We start from the raw sequence: 19,616 nt of genomic DNA on the forward strand, positions 1-19,616 counted from the left end.
GGCATGAAAAGGAGATATCTTTGATGACTGAATCACAAATTAAGGAGTTAAGTCACAGCCATATTCGATCCACTTTGTATCAGACATACTTCTTTTTACACGTTAATCCCTCGATCCTCTGTTTGTTTATTGTTCTAGCTCCTAGATATTTCCCCTCTCCATCTCTCACATCCTCCTCCTCGTAATTGTTCGACCCTCTCCCTCTCTCCACCCTCTCAGGCTCTCTCTCTCTCTCTCTCTCTCTCTTTCTCATATCTCTCTCTTTTTCTATCGCTACCTATAGATCTAATCAATATGAGAACAAAAATCATTATAAATTACAAATAATAGTTAAAACAATTGAAATAAAAATCAAATCCCTCCTAGATATTTCCCGGCTCTCCATCTCTCACATCCTCCTCCTCGTAATTGTTCGACCCTCTCCCTCTCTCCACCCCTCTCTCTCTCTCTCTCTCTCTCTCTCTTTCTCATATCTCTATCTTTTTCTAAATTCAAAAATCATTATAAATTACAAATAATAGTTAAAACAATTGAAATAAAAATCCTTGAGGGAGTTCTCTTAGAACTTCGCCGGTTTTAATTAATTTTTTTTAGATAGAAGTTTAATTCATTTAATTTATTCATTTATTAATTTATTTATTTATTGATAGAAATTTATTTCATTTAAAGATAGAGAATCAATTCTCTATCTTCGAATCTTAGAGATCAACAAAATTATGTCTTTATTGCTAGCCCGGCCCACCCCCCCCCCCCCACTCCGAGAACGGGCGGACCCCATGCGTGTTACCTAAATGTCCGGTAAAGGGGTTCTTTTCGTGCGACAAAGTCCGGCCGAGAATTGTAAAAAAAGGGGTGTATTAACTTTTCACCCAGAGATTTCTTTAAAAAGGGGGTGTTTTTTCTTTTTTTCTCTCATCTGTTTGGACTCCTGAGAAATTATTCCGAAATTAGGGGGGTACATTGAGCATTTTTCATAATTTAGGGGGGTCTCCAAGGCAGGAAAAGCCCGCGAAAATCCCGCGAAAGGGGGGTTTGGAAATGTTGGCAGTCCTCAGATAGGGGGTGCTTTCAAAAAGAGGGAACAAGCATATGCGTACCCTAAATAACACAGAGTGGGAAGGGGGGGGGGCCGGGATCGCTAGTCTTATAAATCTGACGGTGACCAACTAAATTGCAACTTTTGATTATATAGTGTTAACATTCTGAACCTAATTTTCACAAATTAAGGTCAGATTCATCTATTAGTAGTACCTAGCTTAAACGATATTTGGTTGTATATTCTTATGGAAGATAAATTTTCAGTTCAGTTCAAGAGCAGAGCACTGTTGATTTCCCAGTGCATTGAATTAAGACTACTAGTTCTAGAGTCTATTTTTAGGAATTTCCTAATAGATCTAATCAGCAATCAATTCCCTGGAGCACCTTTGGCTTTGGTAAGATACATTTACTTGTTTGTTTTCAAAGGATTGGATGTTATAAATATATAGCCGAATTTATTAAACCGATCTGCATATTTTTATATGGACTATTCATGTAGATTTAGTATAGAATCGATGTTGACTCTTGAGTCTTTGAATTGTAAAGTTGTATTGTAAGTGTAACCGGCATCAGACTCAGAGTCAGAGTCAGACCCACTCGTGTAAATTGATGTAGGCCTAGGTCTTGACCTACATAGATTTGTTTAGAAGGCAGTGTACAGATCTGGTAATTTGTTACCTCTCTGTTGTTGTCCCTCCGCTTTTCGGAGATCAGCGAGTATATCGCATTCGAAGTAGTAGGCTGCTGTAAATATGTTATAAAATCCTTAGAGGACATTATGCAGGAGTCTACTAGCTCTGTCGATAAGGTCTTCCAGAAGGTTGACAGTAGTCGAGCAGGAAGCCACAACGTGAACTACGGTATCCTCCTCAAGATTGCAGAGAGGACACTTTGTGTTGGTTGCTTTCTTAATCTTGGTAAGACGGGTTCGGGTGAGGTAGGTTGATGTGAGAAGCTGTGCTCTTATGGTCAGTGCCTGTCTGATTATTGTTGATGGTGGGTCCTTGGGGTAGAGGTTCCTTGGGTTGATGGATTTGCCATGCCAGAATGCGAGGGACGACTTGGTGGCAGCTCCTTCCTGTGTAGCATCCTCGACTGCAGCAGAGATTGAGTTCTTAACTCTGCGCTTCCAGGAGACATAGGGAATAGGATTTGTAATAAGGTCCTCAATGGTTGGAAGCTTGTACAAATCCAGGATACCTTTCAGGCCTTTTACTGAGGAAGTGCCGATGCTGAGGGCATGAAGAAAGGTCCGCCGCTCGAATCTGGTGGAGTCGAGGTCCAGTAGTTGACCAAGAAGCAGTAGCTTTTCTTGGCCAATTCTATGGCTGATTGGTATGAGGCCTGTTAGGAGGGATACACTCTCATCAGCAGCTGTGACAGGAATGCCAAGGATACGCTTGAATAGATGGGTCTGTGCACGGTTTAGTTTGGATAACATCGACTTATTGAGGTGTAAGATAGATGTTCCATAGAGCATCCTGGGGATGCAGTAGATGTTCCAAAGGCGTACAGAGAGGAGAGGGACAAGACCTAGCGTATGGGCTCCTACACCGCAGAGGGCGTAAAAGGCATGAAGACCTTTCGAGATGATGCAATCAGTCGGATCAGTCTGAGATGATGACTTTGTGATTCCAAGATGAACGTGAGAGTCTTTACGGGATATAGTGAGGTCACCCATGGTCCATTCCTGTTGGCTGTCCAACTTACGAGCATTCATCACCACAACTGCACTCTTGGCGGGATTGATTTTGTAGCGCCACTCTCTTGTGTAGGCTTGGGTTGCCGTGATCATCTCTTGCAGCTGTGATGGTGTGTTGCTGATCAAGGCGACATCGTCTGCAAGCACAATGACACCGGAGTAGCGGCCATTAATGATGCATCCTAGCTGACTGTCTCTGAGCTTCTTGATCAGGCCATCGACAAACAGAGTATATAGCGTGGGAGAAAGGACTCCACCTTGACGAACACCCTGTTGGATTTGGATGGTTTGTGTAACTCTGCCATCCCAGAGGACTTGACTTTCCATTCCATTATACAGGTTGCGTATGATGTGCTGGATGTCCTGATCAGCTTCAGAATTCCTTAGCTTATGGAGTAAGCCAAGGTGCCAAACTTTATCAAATGCTTTCTCTGCATCCAGGAAGCAAATATACAATGGTCTCTTTGAAGCTCCTGAGATCTCGATTGTGAGTTGAAGGCACAACGCAGTCAGTTGACATGAGAAGCCTTTGCGGAAGCCGAACTGAAGTTGGTCAGGGATGTCTTTGATGGACGGCTGCGCCTCAAGGCGAGGCCTAATGCAGGTTTCGAGCAGCTTTGTGAGTGTTGGAGTTAGAGTGATGCCACGGTAGTTGCGAGGATCCTGCATACTTTTTCCTTTGCCTTTGTGGAAGGGCAGAATGATACCTGTCTTCATAGAATTTGGGCAGTGACCACTTTGTAGGATAGCATTCAGGAGGAAGAGAAGGAGTCTTTGTGCAATCACGCCGAGATGTTTGATGTGTTCAGAGCTGATATTGTCAGGGCCGCTGGCTTTGCCTGGTTTGAGTGAGTCAATGGCAGCCTGTAGCTCAGGATACTTCAGACGTGATACATGATGGCACTGGGATGTCGAAGGGTCTTTCATGGAGGCACATTGGGTACTCTCAACAGGCATATCTGCACAGTCCTTGCTTTCCTCAGATGAAAGGAGGTGGGAGGGATTATGTGCCAGGTCCGTGAAATACTTGTGCCATCCAAGTATGACTTCTGGACCATCAAATGTGTGGCCATCATAATCAATGGAGGTAGTTACGTTTTGCTGCTTGTTGCCTTTGCTCTTCTTTATCAGATGGTAGAAGAGTGTTTGGTCCGAGCCACAAGCTGATTGATTTTTGTGGGTGTGTTTGTGTGTGGATGGGTGGGTATGTAGTGTTAAAGTCAGGCAAAAAAAAAAGTTTTTCATTTCTGGGGCTCCATTTCAAATTTTTGGGAAATTTTCGGGGGCTCTTTTTTCTGGGGCTACTTTTTCATTAATTCATAAAAGGATAGGCCTACAGTTTGTTAAGATTTGTTTAGTAGGCTAAGGTTTCGGGCTTCCTGCTTCATAATTGCCTAGGTATTATTATTAAAAAAGAAACCCCTTTTTCTAGTTCAATAGCTAGATCTAAGTTTTCATGCATTGATTTGATGCAGGAACTGTAACATAGTCTAGTAGACCCTAGACCGAAAGCTTCAGTCTCTCTAATCGTCGGTTGTTCCACTGAGACTACGTCTGGCTCCACTAGACCTCCGATTATAGAGACTGAAGTCTGGGGACCTCTTTCTGTGAGGCACTGTACGGAACAAATGGTTCGGTTCGACCGGACCGCGATGAATGAGATATGCAACGAGATTTTCACTCTTTACATCCTCATAAATAACTGCTGCAATTATAACACAAATTAAAAATAACATATATATAGCTTATTTGACTTACGATAGCTTGCTCATTTAGATCCTAAATTAATGATTAATCCGAGAAAGTCTCGTCGTCAACATTATCTGTCTTGGTGTTAGTTGATGAATATTTATTTTTTCTTTTCGAACGTCCAATAGCTACCGTAGCTACGTATGAGTAAGCCCAGCTTGACCAACGAACTCCCACGAAACGAGTGCTCTAATTGGCCATTTGGCTATGTTTTGGTAGGTTGACCCGGAAATATTTTGGCCGCCGGGTCATATAGCCCTATGTTCCGAGTGCATGAACGTTCGGAGATACAAATTGGATAATTCATATAAGTAAGTCCGTAATTTATCCATTTAATATTGAGTTATCAAATTTTGATAACTGTAATTAGGACAAATGACATACCGACCTAATTTACATCTGATTTAGAAATCAGGAAATTAGATCTAAATAAAGAAAATCGGGGAGAAAATGTCGTGGACAAAAATATGTACATAGCCTGCCCCACGGTACGAGATCTCTGGGTTGCCATCTGTATTGGGGAATGACAACAAATGTCAGTTTTATTAAAGAAATGACCCAAATCAGATGGTTATTGCTGTCTAAGTAGACCCTAGATTGTGATTATTTCTGGCCATGAATTTCAATAATCATTTTTCAAAGTCAAATTTTCACAAGAAAATTAGACCATCGTTTAAAAACGTAGACATTAGTAATACTTTTACTAATTCTAAGCTCGGGTTTCGTACATCTATTCACGAAACTATATTGAAATCGCGGCAATAATGATGCAAACTACAGATAACAATTTCAAAGTGTCAAATCTCTTCGACTCGAGCTCAGCTAGCTTAGCTCAGCTCAACTGACACACACCGCACAGCGGCAATGCACTGTGTTGTATGCGTGTCAGTCACAGAGATTTTGTCTGATTTTCTTTACTTTGAAGAAATGATTATCAAAATTACGTAAACATGGCGAGAATAATCACAAAATAGGCTTTAATTTCATACCTCTATTTATGGAAACTTTATAAAATTGCGGCAATCGTGAATTTGTGATGGAAATTGATTGCAGCTTCGCGTTGTTTAGGTCTAGGTTCAGCTAATATGATCTACCAAAACAAAATCGACTGCCAAAAACTCGACCCCTACGCCCCTTCTCGATCTCGCAACTGCGAAAATGTGTTTTGGCGTACTTGCGTGCGACTTGGTAAGCCAGGTAAGGTATGGAATAGGGTTCCATTTTTTTTACGACCGATTTCTGTGTAAACAATTTTACACGGAGATTCAGCGCGCGGACCAAGAAATGCACACAATGAATACAAAGCTAGAAGAGAGCGCGCGGCCGCTCGTAATCGTTACGGGGGCGATTTGAGATCGTTTCACTTTTTGATGTCGCCCCCGAAATCTGATTTTGAGCCTATTTCAGGGGCTGTTTATGGTGTTTCCGGGGCGAATCCGCCCTCCACCCCCATGTATTTTTGGGGCTGGTTGAAGTACAGGACAGACGGTAGGGCCATGCCAATAAGCGCCTATCCTAGGGCGGTCACTCCAGCAAAGCATAGAGAGTCAATGCTAATGCGTAGTGACCCCTAGCACTGCATGCTTGCTGTGAGGTAGGTATTATTAGACCCATACACAAATACACACACCACACAATATTGCATAGACTGCTTGCAATCATGCCAATGCGGCTGTAAGCAAAGTTTGACAGTAGACTAATACAATTTGAATTTTTAAATTATTCTTTTTAACATCTGTAAGTTGAAAAAAATGTATTTTACTGCTATTTAGGTGCCATCGATTGTCACTAAAGTACCGATTTTGAGTGAAATCAGTTGAGTTTTCTACAGTGGTGTTTGAAATGTTGAAAATCAAAAGCACAGCTTTTACTACACAGCCAGGATAGTGATGCTTCTATGTGTGAGGGTGGTAGGGGCGCTAGGCCGAGAATAATTATAGGATCGTCCGCAGGCCACATAAACAAGGATATCCTCGTTAACGCGGACAAATCACTTCCTAAAAATAAGGATCTTCCGCATTTTCGTGGACGATCCTTGTGGATACGCGCGTTAATTTGGCGATGTGAAAAACTGATTCCGCGATAATGCATTTCTCAGTGACGCAGCGCAGAGACTTTCACATTATGAACAATATAACCTCGGGAAGCCGGACCAATTTCAAAAGTAGACAGTGAACTGGGGGTATTTTATTCCGCAGAATCTGTTTTTTGCATCGCCAGTGCGCTGATCTGGACCCCATACCCGTAGACCGCCGAAGAAAAAAAATCATCCGCAAAAATGCGGACAATCCTTATCTTTTAGGACGGTGGACAAACATGTCCGTTCTCTGTCTTGATGTGGCTATGAACTTTACTGTGACCTACTTTTTCCCCACAGGTCCTGGATATTCTAAGGTGTCCTTAAAGAAACACATGTAATCTTTAAGATGAAAATAAGAAAACTTCTTAAAGTTAATTAAACATGAGAAAATTCTTGCTAGTCAAATTACAAATGAAAAAATTGACATTTTCACTGACACGATTAAAATTGTATTATCTTTCTACTTTTTGTTTCAGTTTGTAAGAATGACGGAATATCCCATTACAGGCATTTGTATTGTAGCTGATAAGAGTAGATGCCCAGACGGATACACAGTGGTATGTATATTCAGCAGTTGCATGTCTGTTTGAGTTTCACAAGATTTTTCTGTTAATGGCATTCCGAAATAAAATTATACAATTTTATATATATATTTCATATGAATTAAAAGCAGATTACCGTTTATACATAAAATACAATTTTACAAATATGCTACAGTATTTTGTTAAAAAACTTCTACATTTATTATGGGGATACCAACAAATTTGTATACTGTATTTTTCTGTATTTTGTTCTGTTACTGTTGTATTTATATTCGTAACTGGTAATGCATTTTGTTGTTACCAGACAGGGCCTCATGAGAGACCACCACTATTGGTGAAATATATGCTACCCTGTGTAAATGTCAGAAATAAATAAAGAAATGAAATAAATAAAAGAATACGTAACTCTGAGCAGTTTGGTATATAAATCGAACTAATGTATCAACTATCAATTTATTATTGACAATACATTTTGTAATTAATATTGATAACCCCCTTATGTTTACTGTGCTAGTCATTGACTATTTTACCAAGAATCTAATGAATAACAACACATGGCTTACTGGAGATGAAAGATGCAGTACACATTTTTATTGAAATCAAGTACTTCAAATTAAATGAAGAAAATAAAAGGTATTGAAATTGAATGCGTAATTGGCAATTAGGTTCAGTGCTGGAGCACTCATTACAGACAATTTTATTTCCTTGAAATATGATAAGTACAAAACACATTTTGTAAAACTTCCTTGAACCACTTTGAAGAACAAAAATGTGTGTAAGGTTAGAATGTTGAATCAACCTAAAAACAAACTGTAGGGGCATTCTATAGGTTAATTTGATTTGATTTGATTTGATTTATTGGTTTCAGGACTATGAAGAAAACAAAGGACAACAATTTTAAAAATAGAGAAATGTGAAGGGTGCACGGCTATATGCTTATTACTGCCATTTAACTGCCACTACGAATTATCGTAAAAAAAGAAATTTTGGTTGAAAAAATAACCCTGTAAAATTTGTTGTAATCACCATGACTCAATACTTCATTTGATACATCTATTTTGATTCTGAAACGATATCATATTGATAACTAAAATAAGAATAATAGGAATGTATATAGCGCCGTCTATTTCAAAATTTTATTCCGAGGCGCACTATTCAATAATTACCCCGGCATTCGCCCAGCTGCCATGACAGCACTCTAGCATTTCAAGGAATTAATTCCTGCCAGGTACCCATTTATCTCACCTGGGTCAAGGGTGGCAAATGTAGATTAATGCCTTGCCAAAGAACATTAGTGACGTGTCGGGGATCAAACCATGACCTTTGAATTAGAAGTCAAGTGCTTAACCACTCGACTACGACACTTCTGCTATTGCAGATTGAAACCACAACGGACAACCAGGATGCAGATCTATGGAAGGATAAATTCTTGAAGAAAAAGATCACAAGGTACATGTGTTACACCAAGAATCTTAATCCCGTAAGTTTGACTATCTTGTTTTAAAATAGTGTGGTATCTTTTTTGAAGACAATTATGTGTAATAGTTGAATGAGTTTCAAGAAGTAAATCTGCAAACTCTAGAATGTACTACAGTGTACTACGACTATAATAATATTAATCATTTTGGAGTGCTAGAAACAAAAAGTACCATAGTGCTTTAATACGAAATTACAGAACATGAAATAAATAGACTTATAAAATTAGGTTAAACTCTTCTTCATAATTTTAACAGGTGCAGTAACGAGTGACAATTGCTTATTAAAGTTGCACAATTTTGAACATGTCCTTGTACTTACTGCCTTACTTACGACATAATACCTACCGGTACCCAGAGTTTTAGTGACATATTTTGTTTTTCTTCTTTTCTTCCACAGTTGGCAGGAGATAATGTATTGGTTGATGTCATGGTCATCAAGGAGAATGAATCGATCCCGGCTGGCTACTCTTGTATACAAAACACCCATGATACAAGTAACGTTCTGTCAATTTATTCATCTACCCCATTCCAATCCACAAAGTATCTTGTGTATTGCCCTTTCTGTACAGTTACAACTCACTTCGCAATTAGTATATATCCCACATGGACTATGAATCTGGTGTCAACATTTCTGCTTATTCCCCAAATGTAACAAACATGTTTTCCAAGAAAATATGTAGTGTATTAAGAAAAATCAAGTCCAAGAGATCATCAAATTTAATTGGTATGAATTTAATGGCCATTTGTGAAGAATGTTGTTTGAGAGAATAGTCATGTTCAAATATTTAAAAAAAAATCCACTATCATTTTTGTGATCTATATTTTGTTAAAAGACATTTTTGTTGTTGTTTGTCTTTAATTATTTCTGTATTCTCTCTCTCTCACTACTTATGTCTAAAAACTGTGTTGCTCTCCTCTTACATTTGACTTCCTTTTCTCTTTTGAGTTTGCTCTTTTTCCTTTCTTTTATTTGCTTGCCTTGCCTGTCGTTCCCCGTCACATTCTTTTTTTTCTTTCCCTTGCTCTCTTGTTTTCTCTATCTCTATCTCTATCTCTCTCTCTCTCTCTCTCTCTCGCTCACGCTTTCTCCCGCTTTCTCTCTGTTTCTCTCTCATATTGCGTTTTTCTCATTTTAATCCATGTTTGCTTATCATGGTATAGGTGAACCAGTGCTGAAGAAGAAGCTGCTCGTCATTCAGCTGTTTAACAGGAAAGCAACGGAGAAAGCTATCACTGAGATTTATCTCACCTCTTCCAAGACAAAGACTAAGCCTGTGGAGGTGTCTGCAAGAGGGTAAATTTGTCTAATTTTCACAAAAACAACAACAACAATAATAATAGTAATTAATAATGATGATGATGATGATGACGATGATGGTGATGATGGCAAGAACATACATGCACCTTCAAGAAAAAAACATCTTTTGGTGATTGGAACACTTTAATGCAGGAGCCACCTGTAAGTCATTGGTGAAGAATAAGCTTAAACACAAGACTTTCCCCATTGTCAAAATGTACAGGAATGAGTGCCGTGGTCTAGTGGATATGTCAGAGGACTGTGGATCGCATGGTTTGTGGTTCAAGTCCCACCCTGACACTAACGTCCTTTGACAAGACATTAATGCACATTTGCCACTCTCCACCCAGGTGAAGCAAATGGGTGCCCAGTAGGAAGAAATTCCTTGAATGTTTTTTTAGCGCCTTATCATGGCAGCTCGGCTACAGCTGGGGTAATAATGTGATACTTTGTATTTAGCACAGTAGAGTATATTCAACTGGTAGCTAGGCTATATAAATGGACATGTTATTAATATTACTCTCATTTCACTATTCTTTTTTTTAAAATCCACTTTTGATGCAGGGATATTAACGGTATCAACATGTTCCTGAGGATGGGTCCCGTGATGCAGCTCATACCGATTGCATCGGTTCGCAAGGCTCCTGTCCCAGCACCCAGACAAAACGTCATCCAGCCGCAAAGCTCAACAGAGTGAGTACAGATGTTTCAAGTTTAAAGTATTGTCTTAAAGGGGGTGTAGCATGATGAGACTACATGTTTTTCCTGTGGCCTGACTTGTGGCCAATCAGGTATAATACGACTACTGACGACGCGTCTGCAGTATTCATGTGCGTGCAACATACGCAAAACCGAAACGTGAGGAGAACTTCAGTCTGTTTAGCGAACACTAGCGCGCGCTGACCGTTAATCAAATCTACTCGTTTACGTGCAGTTGTCAAAAAAAAGTCGTGGATGGCGTTAACCAGTATTTGCCATGCTACACCCCCTTTAAGTCACAACGGGTTCATATGTTGATGGGTCAGTCTTGAATGCGTTTTTAGTAATGTATGTTGACTCTTTTGAGCCAGAAGGGCAGTAACTGTGTAAGTTTTATCTCCCTTCTGGCTTTAAACAGTCGATATGATTTAACTGCAATTAACCTAGAATGGCATACTACGTGCACATACAACTTTTAAGGGCATAATATTTTTGATCCCCTCCATTTCATTCTAATGGGCAGTTCTTTTCTTCTATTCTTAAAACCACTTATTCTTGTTCTCTTTTCTATTCTTTGCCTTATGAAATTTTCTCGTTCTCGTTCTTCACTCTCAATATCTTCTTTAGGACTTATAATATTCTCTTTTGTATTCCTTCTTTGTAATTGTCATCAAATGGCTATCTACTTTTGGTTGAATAATGACTATTTTCTTTCCACAATTTTCACAGAGCATATGATATGTACATGTATACTGATGGGTACGTAAGCATGATGCCTTTGTGGTTATTGTGATGTAAAGGTGTTATCAGAGTCAAGGATAGATGCATGTCGTTTTCTGGAACATACAGTTATCAACTAATTTATTCATACCCTTACCAAGTTTTGAAATTTTGCAAGTATGTGAATAATTGAGTTGTCCCATTCTATGTGACTTGAGAAAGTGACAAATTAAAGGTAATACATCAAACAGTATTCAACAATGGCTCTAATTCAACCAGTCCACCTTTCATTCTGAAGTTTTCTAATAAATGCAAAATACATTCTTGAGTTATGAAAAACACAATAAACATCAAATTTTCAAGGGGTATCAATAATGCAGTTGTAAACTGTAGAATATGATACATGTATATTCTAAAGAATCTGAACAATGACATAAAGTGATCGATGTATTAATTGTTGCAGTGGCTTCTGATATGATCCTTCTTTAATCCATTGACATATGAGCTGGCCGGGCCCTGATTCATAAAACTTGTTGTCAGTAACAAACGCTAAATTTCTATGACAAATTTGCTCTCAGCCAATGAAAGGCCACAATTTCAGTAGCTTATAACAGTTATTGGAACTTGTTATTAATAACAAAAGTCTTTGTGAAATATGGCCCTGGAGTATGCTTGGATTGAAACCCAATGAAATGCACATTGAAGACCGTTAAAGGCATTGTTTAACAATGTTAAATCTGAGATGCATGGCCCAACATGTTATCAGTGTCTGTGATATGGTGTCATATTGAAGCTCTAACAAAAATTGCATTAATCATGAAGTGCCTCAAAAAAGTAGAAATCTTTGAGTGACCGGATTTACCATACTCATTTTCCCCCATAGACTGTAGTGTTATAAAAAAAAAATGTTTTTTGAATTTCGATTTCCAATCATAAATATCTTGATAATCAGACAGGCAATCAGCTTGTAAAAGTCATGGGGTCCGTAACTGACCTAAAGGTTTATAATTATCATTGCGGCATGAGCTAAATCCATGATTTTGTTTCAGAATCTGAGGCAAAGTTACCGAATTCCTTTAAAAGAAACATGTCTGTAGAGGGTTAACGTTTCCAATAAAACCCTTCTTAAAGGGAAAGTCCACCCCCAAAATAAGTTTGTTTCGATAGAGGCAGAATAATAAGAAAATCAGGTGAGTGAAAGTTTGAGCAAATTCTGAATGAAAATAAGAAAGTTATGAATTATTGAAGTTGTGATCAATCAAATACAAATTGGCAACTCAGTGACTTATTATACGAGCTCTCCTTCATTTGCTTTGTGCATAATATTCCATAAAATCATGTTTTCTTCGTTATTGATGACGGAATATATATTTGTTCCTTGCAGGGGGGGGGGGGGGGGTATAGAAACATATTTGCAATTATTATATTTAGGGTGCATGTATGGTTGAAAATTTTCTTGAGGGAAAATGAAAATTTTAGATTTTTTTAGTACTGAGCAAATGGAAGTTGAGCTCGCATGATACGTCATAGAGTTGCCAATTTGTGTTTGATTGATCACAACTTCAAAAATCCTAACTTCCTTATTTTTAATCGGAATTTGCTCAAACTTTCACTGACTTGTTTCTCTCATTTTTCTACTCCTATTAAAACTAACTTAATTTCAGGGTGGACTTCCCCTTTAAATCATCTGGTGACAGCGCCATCTGTTGTTTACGACAGTATAATTAAGCCAGTGGCAGCTATGGAATTTTGGGACTAAGTTGAAAGTGGTCATAAGTGTGGTATATGAATAATATATATGATTTGTAAGGCAACTGATACCTGGTAGTCATGATCGATGGAAGAAGGTAACTGCCTTTTTGAGAAAAGACAAATTTGGGCCTACATATACATATGGAAGGACTGTTTGATTATAATGGAGCATGTTTTGAAGTACATGTATTTAAACCTTGTATTATTGTTGAATAGGCCTTGATTTAAATCCCAAATTGCATCCTGTATCCAGAACACCTGCTAAACTTGTGATCTGTATGCGCACATGTTGTTGACTTGATGTTAATTCATGTGATATTTGTTTGTCAATTTCCCTTGATTGCTTGTACTTTTGTTGAATCAGTATTACAACATGAATGATCATGGGACCACAACTATATACATGACATAACGGTAGTTGAGATGAACTTGCCAAATTGGTCCAAGAGTAACTGACAGCATCCCCCTCCACCCTAATTTCTTTTGGTAAGAGTCAAATGGGTATGTCTTTCCAAAATGTTTACTCTTTGTGCATTTTTCAACATTTTCTAAAAGGAGAAGCAGATACGAGCAAATATCGTAAAGAAGCAAATATTGGCTCCATCACGCAAATCAACAATAAATACGATTGGATCTGTTAAACTTTCATTCTATATGATGAAATAGATTTACTACGTAGTACTTACTTTCAGAAAGAAGGTCTAAAGTGTTGATATTTCCATTAAATGTACGTTTATTAAACATTTTCAATTAATTGCTAACCTTTGACCTCTCTACCCAGATTGCCACAGCAGTCGGGTCCGACACAGCTTCCGTACTCCTGGGATAAGGCACGTTCCAGCCGTCAATCAACGCTACGCACGTCACAGTCCCTCAGCTTAGAAACGGATATACTCTCAGGTAACAGTGTCTTGTAGACAGTCGTTTGTGACATTTATTAAGTTTTGTTAATTAAAGCCTATCTGCACTAGCTTGGCCAGGAGGGGTAAGAACTCCCTGCATGATCACTGACAGGTGGTTATCTCATCAAATCAGCTCTCAATCAACATAAGAAAAAGGGGACCATGGGGCACCAAAGGTCACCGATTAGGCATTGTTTTCTATATAGAGGCACAAGTAGCTATAAGTAGTGCAGTGGGGCTTTAAGAGAATTCAAAGCTGTTCTTATCCAGTTCTTATCATGCAAAATTTGTGGACGTCTTGTTTTGTTTGGAGAAAGTGTTGTTTTGATAAATCATGTACCAGTAAATTAATATTATTCTAATACAAATACAATAATTTTAACACATTGTTTGCATACATATATGTGTACAAAGTTGATTGATGTATTGTTTTCTTTATATAAATATATATATACATGTATATAGGATTTGTTATCATTTCTCTGTCTCTCTGTCCCTATATCCAACAGCTATTGAAGGTGTACCCTTTCAAATTGACCCGACCCTTCAAGCCATAACAACTATTTCAACTGTGAGTATTAGATAGTGTTTCCAACTTTCTACCTTAAACATCTCCTGTCTTTATAATAAGAACAGGTAACTTACTAGTATTTGACTCTTGAAAACAATCCATTGACATTTTAAAACTAAGTGATACTGTGAATTATTATTTTTTTGTTTTTTGTTATTACAATTGGGAGTTTGTTCTGGTTTAGTGGTTAACATATACTCTTGGCCCAATTAGCCTTGAATCCTGTCCTAGGAATATGTTACATCATCTGACAAGCAGTAAACCAATTTGATTTACCATTCAGGACTCTTTTGGTAGGGACTAATAGCTTGACTTGTTATCAGCAATAATCTACCGGGTAATGATAACATTATGTAGCTAATATTTACCATTGCAAAATAAAGTATACAAATATATTGCATGATCCCGTGTTTATATGGAAAAATAAAACAAATTCTGAATTTCCTGAGTGATGTTATATTACCTCAAGGCCGCAAGCCACAAGGTAGAAATGTAATGGCACAAGGAAATTCTGGAATTGGAGGTGAATAAATGTTATATTCAACAACGCCACAGAACACATGCAATATTTGTTGTATAAAATTGAGGGTATTTATGACTCTTTGGAGTCGGGCCTTCTTGATTGCACTTGCACTCGGGTTGTCTTCGCATTAGATGCGTGCAGCTATGACAAGGCAAACAATGGGTATGCGCAGTCTAATTCACTTCTAAACATGTTGTACTGTGCAAAAAAGGTTGTTATATGGCACGCACATGCACATGTAACGAAACGCTGAGTGTCGCATGACGCCCTTTCAGCCCCGTAGAATACCAAGATTGTAATCAATATTTATCATACTCAAATCTTTTCAATTGTCCTTCTTTGTATATTTTCTTTGACAGTTTGATGTTCCTCGTATCCCGTATAAATCAGAGATGGAAATCAACGACCAGTTTTACTACGATTTCAACTTTGAAGCCCAGACGAAGCAGAGGTTAACGATGTGTGATTCACCATAGCATACTGCATCATAGAAAATTTGGAGTCTTGCAAGCGTACGATTAAAATAGTTCAGATTCAATAATAGTACAGTCAAACCTGTCTATAAAGACCACTCAAGGGAGACAAGAAAAGTGGTCTTTATAGGCAGGTGGTCTTTAAGTACAGGTCCCTTTAGTAGAGGTTTCAATGAGAAACCATATTTGAGGGGAAATAATGTGGTCTTTACAGACAGGGTGTGTTTTTATACAGGTGGTTGCTAAAGCAGGTTTGATTATAGTAGGATTCAATATCATGATTGCAGAGACTTTCTAGAAATCAATGCTTAAATGCCCTGTTTTTATCATCAGTAGAAATCATTTGATGTCATTGTAATATCTCACTTTTAAAAGATGACGCACATGGCTATTGACATTGTGTTATGTTGATGTCTTGGAAATCGTTGCAATCCTGTTTCCTCAGAATCCGGCAAACTTTACCCTAAATATGTTGGACTACTCTTTTTTCATATCAGATAACATTTTGTGGTGCCACTAACCCAATGGTATATCAGGGTCCTATCTTACAAAGAGTTGCAATTGATCCAAATCAATCACAATTCTTCCAATCAATCGCAAGTTTGCAGTCTCCTATCTCTTATGTACATACGTGTAGTTGCGATTGATATCAGTCGCGAGTAAGTTGTGATTAATATCAACTCTTTGTAAGGCAGGGGCCCAGGATTCTTAAATATGGTGAATAGTTCGAATATTTTGAGGCAGTTTGTTTTAATTTGTTAGTGTTCTCTGGAGCTTCTTCATCATGCTTTCCATTTGAAAGATCATGAAGAAAAAAAGAAAAAAAAAATCCTTATCTAATAAAAACTTAGAATAACTGGAAAAATCTTGTTATTTTAAAATTGCAATGAAGTACACCTTTCAGAGATGATCTTGCCTAACCCCAACATTTATTATCCCAACGTTTTTTTTCTTTTCCGAGCCATTTTGAAGATTGCAATGGTTTAGATTTTGTACACTATGTCACATGTTTTTTCTACAGCTCCTGTTCTCCAGAAGCATGAAGTGAATTGTCATTTGATTTCTGTTCCATAATATCATTGTGACATCATTATATGACTGGTTTATCATTGTTATGTAACAATTCTGAACATTTTGAGTGTATGTATATATGAAGTTGCTTAGCAACCATATTTTTAAAGTTTTTACCAGGGAGGCTATGTATCACATACTGCATATTGCATGACCTATCGATCTCAAGGTTTGCTCAAGCCGACTATAATTGGTTGCTTTCCCTGGCTGGGTAGGTCCCAGAAAGGGAGAAAACAATTAGCCAGATGGTGTCTTTTATTGAAAGAAATGGTTTTATGTGCACTAAGTCACATTTTTTGTGTACAGCTCCTGTTCTCCAGAAGCATAAAGTGAATTATCATTTGATTTCTGTACCTTGATATCATTATGACATCATCATTTTATGCTTGACTACAATTTCTCTCCATGTTGAAGCTTTTTGACCTTCGTAGATTTTTTTCTTCATTTTTAGCTTAGATCAGAGGAAATATATCAAGAAATATGACACTTATAAATTATTTTGAAATGGGACACAATTATATTAAATACATGTACCCTAGAATAGTCCTTTAATGTATGTCTCAAGCCTAGAAGATATGATTTCTACCCCCCCCCCCCCCCCCTCCCCCCCCCCCCAAAAAAAAAAAAAAAAAAAACCTAAATATCAAAGAACATCTTTATAGATTTTGAAAATAGTCAGTGCTCTCCTCCCCCTCCAAGATTTAGATTGAGATGTCAGCAACAGGTTGAACTGTTAGTTTACAAAGATGTTTTCAGAAAAAATTTTAAGCAGTGCAGATTGTCAAATAAATTGCACCCTCGAAGCTGCTCTCCCCCACCTTGAATGCTATTTCAGATTTTAAATCAATCATAATGCCTGCAAGACAAACAACTTGTAAATATGAAGCATCGTCGTTTACACTTAACCAGAGTTATTAATTCATTGTCAGATTAACTTGCCTGTAGTTTATATCAAATTATTAATTTGCATCTATTGAGTTGGCTTATATACTTAACCATAAATATTTAAATGTTTAGCCTTTTTCCAGGCAGATTTCTGTCTTATTTGTTGTTTAGTTTTTTTAATCATGAATCTGTTTTTCTTGTAGATAAGTGTAAATATATTTTTAACTTATGCAACATTTTGTTCGGGCTTAGTTTGTATACTAGTTAGCACAACAAAATCAAAGAAATTATACAATGCCAGTAATTTTTGCAATACTCAGTATGAAAATATCATGTACGTCTGCATGTCTACATTGTTTATTCTTTGAAGAAGTAATAAAATAATCGATATGTAGACATTCAATTAATCAAATGTATCTGTGTCCAAAATTGTTTACATGTCCTTGTGCATATTCTCTCCTGCACAAAACTCATTGTTTTTCTCCACTCATCCTTCCTTCTAGTTTTATTTTTATCCATGCTTTATATATCTTATTTTATATTTTAACTTTATGATAATCGTTTCTGTGCATAATCTGAATCAAGTATAACTAGAAAAACATAAGCAGTAATTTTGCAGTGGAAATGTTTAATTTGAATAATATCCTTCTATTTCAGCCTCTCTCCCTCTTTCTCTTTCTCTCTCTCTCTCTTTCTTATTCCCCCTTTATCGTGTTTGCTCTCTCCACCTTCTCCCCCTCTCTTTTATCACATTATACTCTGATAATTTGTTTAAGTATTTGTTTTCATTTCAGGGTAATATAAAAAAGAAAAGAAAATCATGACACTAAGAATAGACGTGAATAACAATATGACGCATTAATTATACAAACCCTGATCAATGTATTACTTTTGAGCATAGGTCCAGCCACTGAAGGAGGGGGGGGGGGGGCACCTGTTACACTCGGAAAATGATATACCAATTTATAATGCCTCTCATCGGGGAAGGATATGGGAGTGCACATGGGTTCTTTAGTATTCTTTTCACATGCCCGTTTCATCCATTCTATCCCTTCTGTTCCTTTGCTTCTTCTTCATTTGAAGTTGGGGGGGGGGGGGGCGCATTTCCCAGCCCCCCCCCGTATAGCTTCATCATTGTTTGTAACGGTTTCTTATAAAAACACTACTGTCATAGAATGGCCGACTCGGAGAGAGGAGAATGAGTTGCTGTAATTGCCTTCTTTCTTTTTATTCATGCTTTCATTTTTGCGAGTGGCTATACTCTGTACCAAATAATGGTGATGAATTAAACATGATTATCATGTTTGATCAAATGATCAATATAATCATGTTATCATGTTGTACTTATATATATTTACAGTTAACAATTAACTAAACATTCATATACCCTTTGTAAATTTGATATGGTTTTTTGTTACTCAAGAATGAAAGACGGAATTATTGAATTATGTTCTATATGTATGGTTTAATATGTCTCATTTTCAAGGAACATAAATCATGACAATTCAATTTTTCACATACTTAAAAAATTACGAAACTTGCATGGTAAGGGTGTGAATAATTTAGTTAATAACTAAACATGTTTTAACTGTATTAATTTCTTATTAATGTATTCTTTATTACATCTACCCCTCCTCTCATGACCTATTGTGACGTGAGAGTGTGTGCCCCCCGCAAATTTGCGCTGCATGATTGGAATTTATACGTACCAGTTTTATGAGTAGGCTCTATAGCTCGTAAATATTAACGCAATTCATGCCTTTGTACGATGTATATAAAAGAATAACATATTATTTTTAGATTCTCAATTGCGTTGAAAATATTTTATACCCCAAAGGTATCATGACAAAAGAATCACTGGTCCGGGGCCATGTTATATTACTTAGGTTCATTGATACTGTGTTTCACAGAACTGAGCTAAATTCCAGTTAGGAGCATATCCTCTGTCCTCTCTGCCCCTCTGACGCATATTGAACAGTTTATATGGATTCATTTCCAAGACCCCATGTTCCTCATTCTTTGGTTAACACGTCATTTAAGAACGACATTCGCCATTTCAAAAGCAAACAAATCCCATTTGATTTCTTCCCAAATACCGGCTACAATACCGCCACCGTAGAGTAAGCCTACCGAA

The 19,616-nt window shown here is 37.5% G+C and overlaps 1 protein-coding gene across 1 annotated transcript; it reads left to right on the forward strand.

Annotated features, from left to right (window-relative positions):
- The first annotated feature begins 1,377 nt into the window (after nucleotides 1-1,377).
- On the forward strand, nucleotides 1,378-15,707 carry LOC581629 (multivesicular body subunit 12B). The gene is made up of 9 exons (XM_030997681.1): nucleotides 1,378-1,433; nucleotides 7,046-7,126; nucleotides 8,490-8,591; nucleotides 8,987-9,083; nucleotides 9,751-9,883; nucleotides 10,451-10,579; nucleotides 13,839-13,957; nucleotides 14,469-14,530; nucleotides 15,413-15,707. Exons 2-9 carry the CDS (start codon nucleotides 7,055-7,057, stop codon nucleotides 15,527-15,529), a joined length of 831 nt encoding a protein of 276 aa, XP_030853541.1. The 5' UTR covers nucleotides 1,378-1,433; nucleotides 7,046-7,054; the 3' UTR covers nucleotides 15,530-15,707.
- The last annotated feature ends 3,909 nt before the right edge of the window (nucleotides 15,708-19,616 follow it).

Source organism: Strongylocentrotus purpuratus, unplaced genomic scaffold (genome assembly GCF_000002235.5).
Source record: "Strongylocentrotus purpuratus isolate Spur 01 unplaced genomic scaffold, Spur_5.0 spur5_scaffold_4, whole genome shotgun sequence".
NCBI lineage: Eukaryota > Metazoa > Echinodermata > Echinoidea > Camarodonta > Strongylocentrotidae > Strongylocentrotus > Strongylocentrotus purpuratus.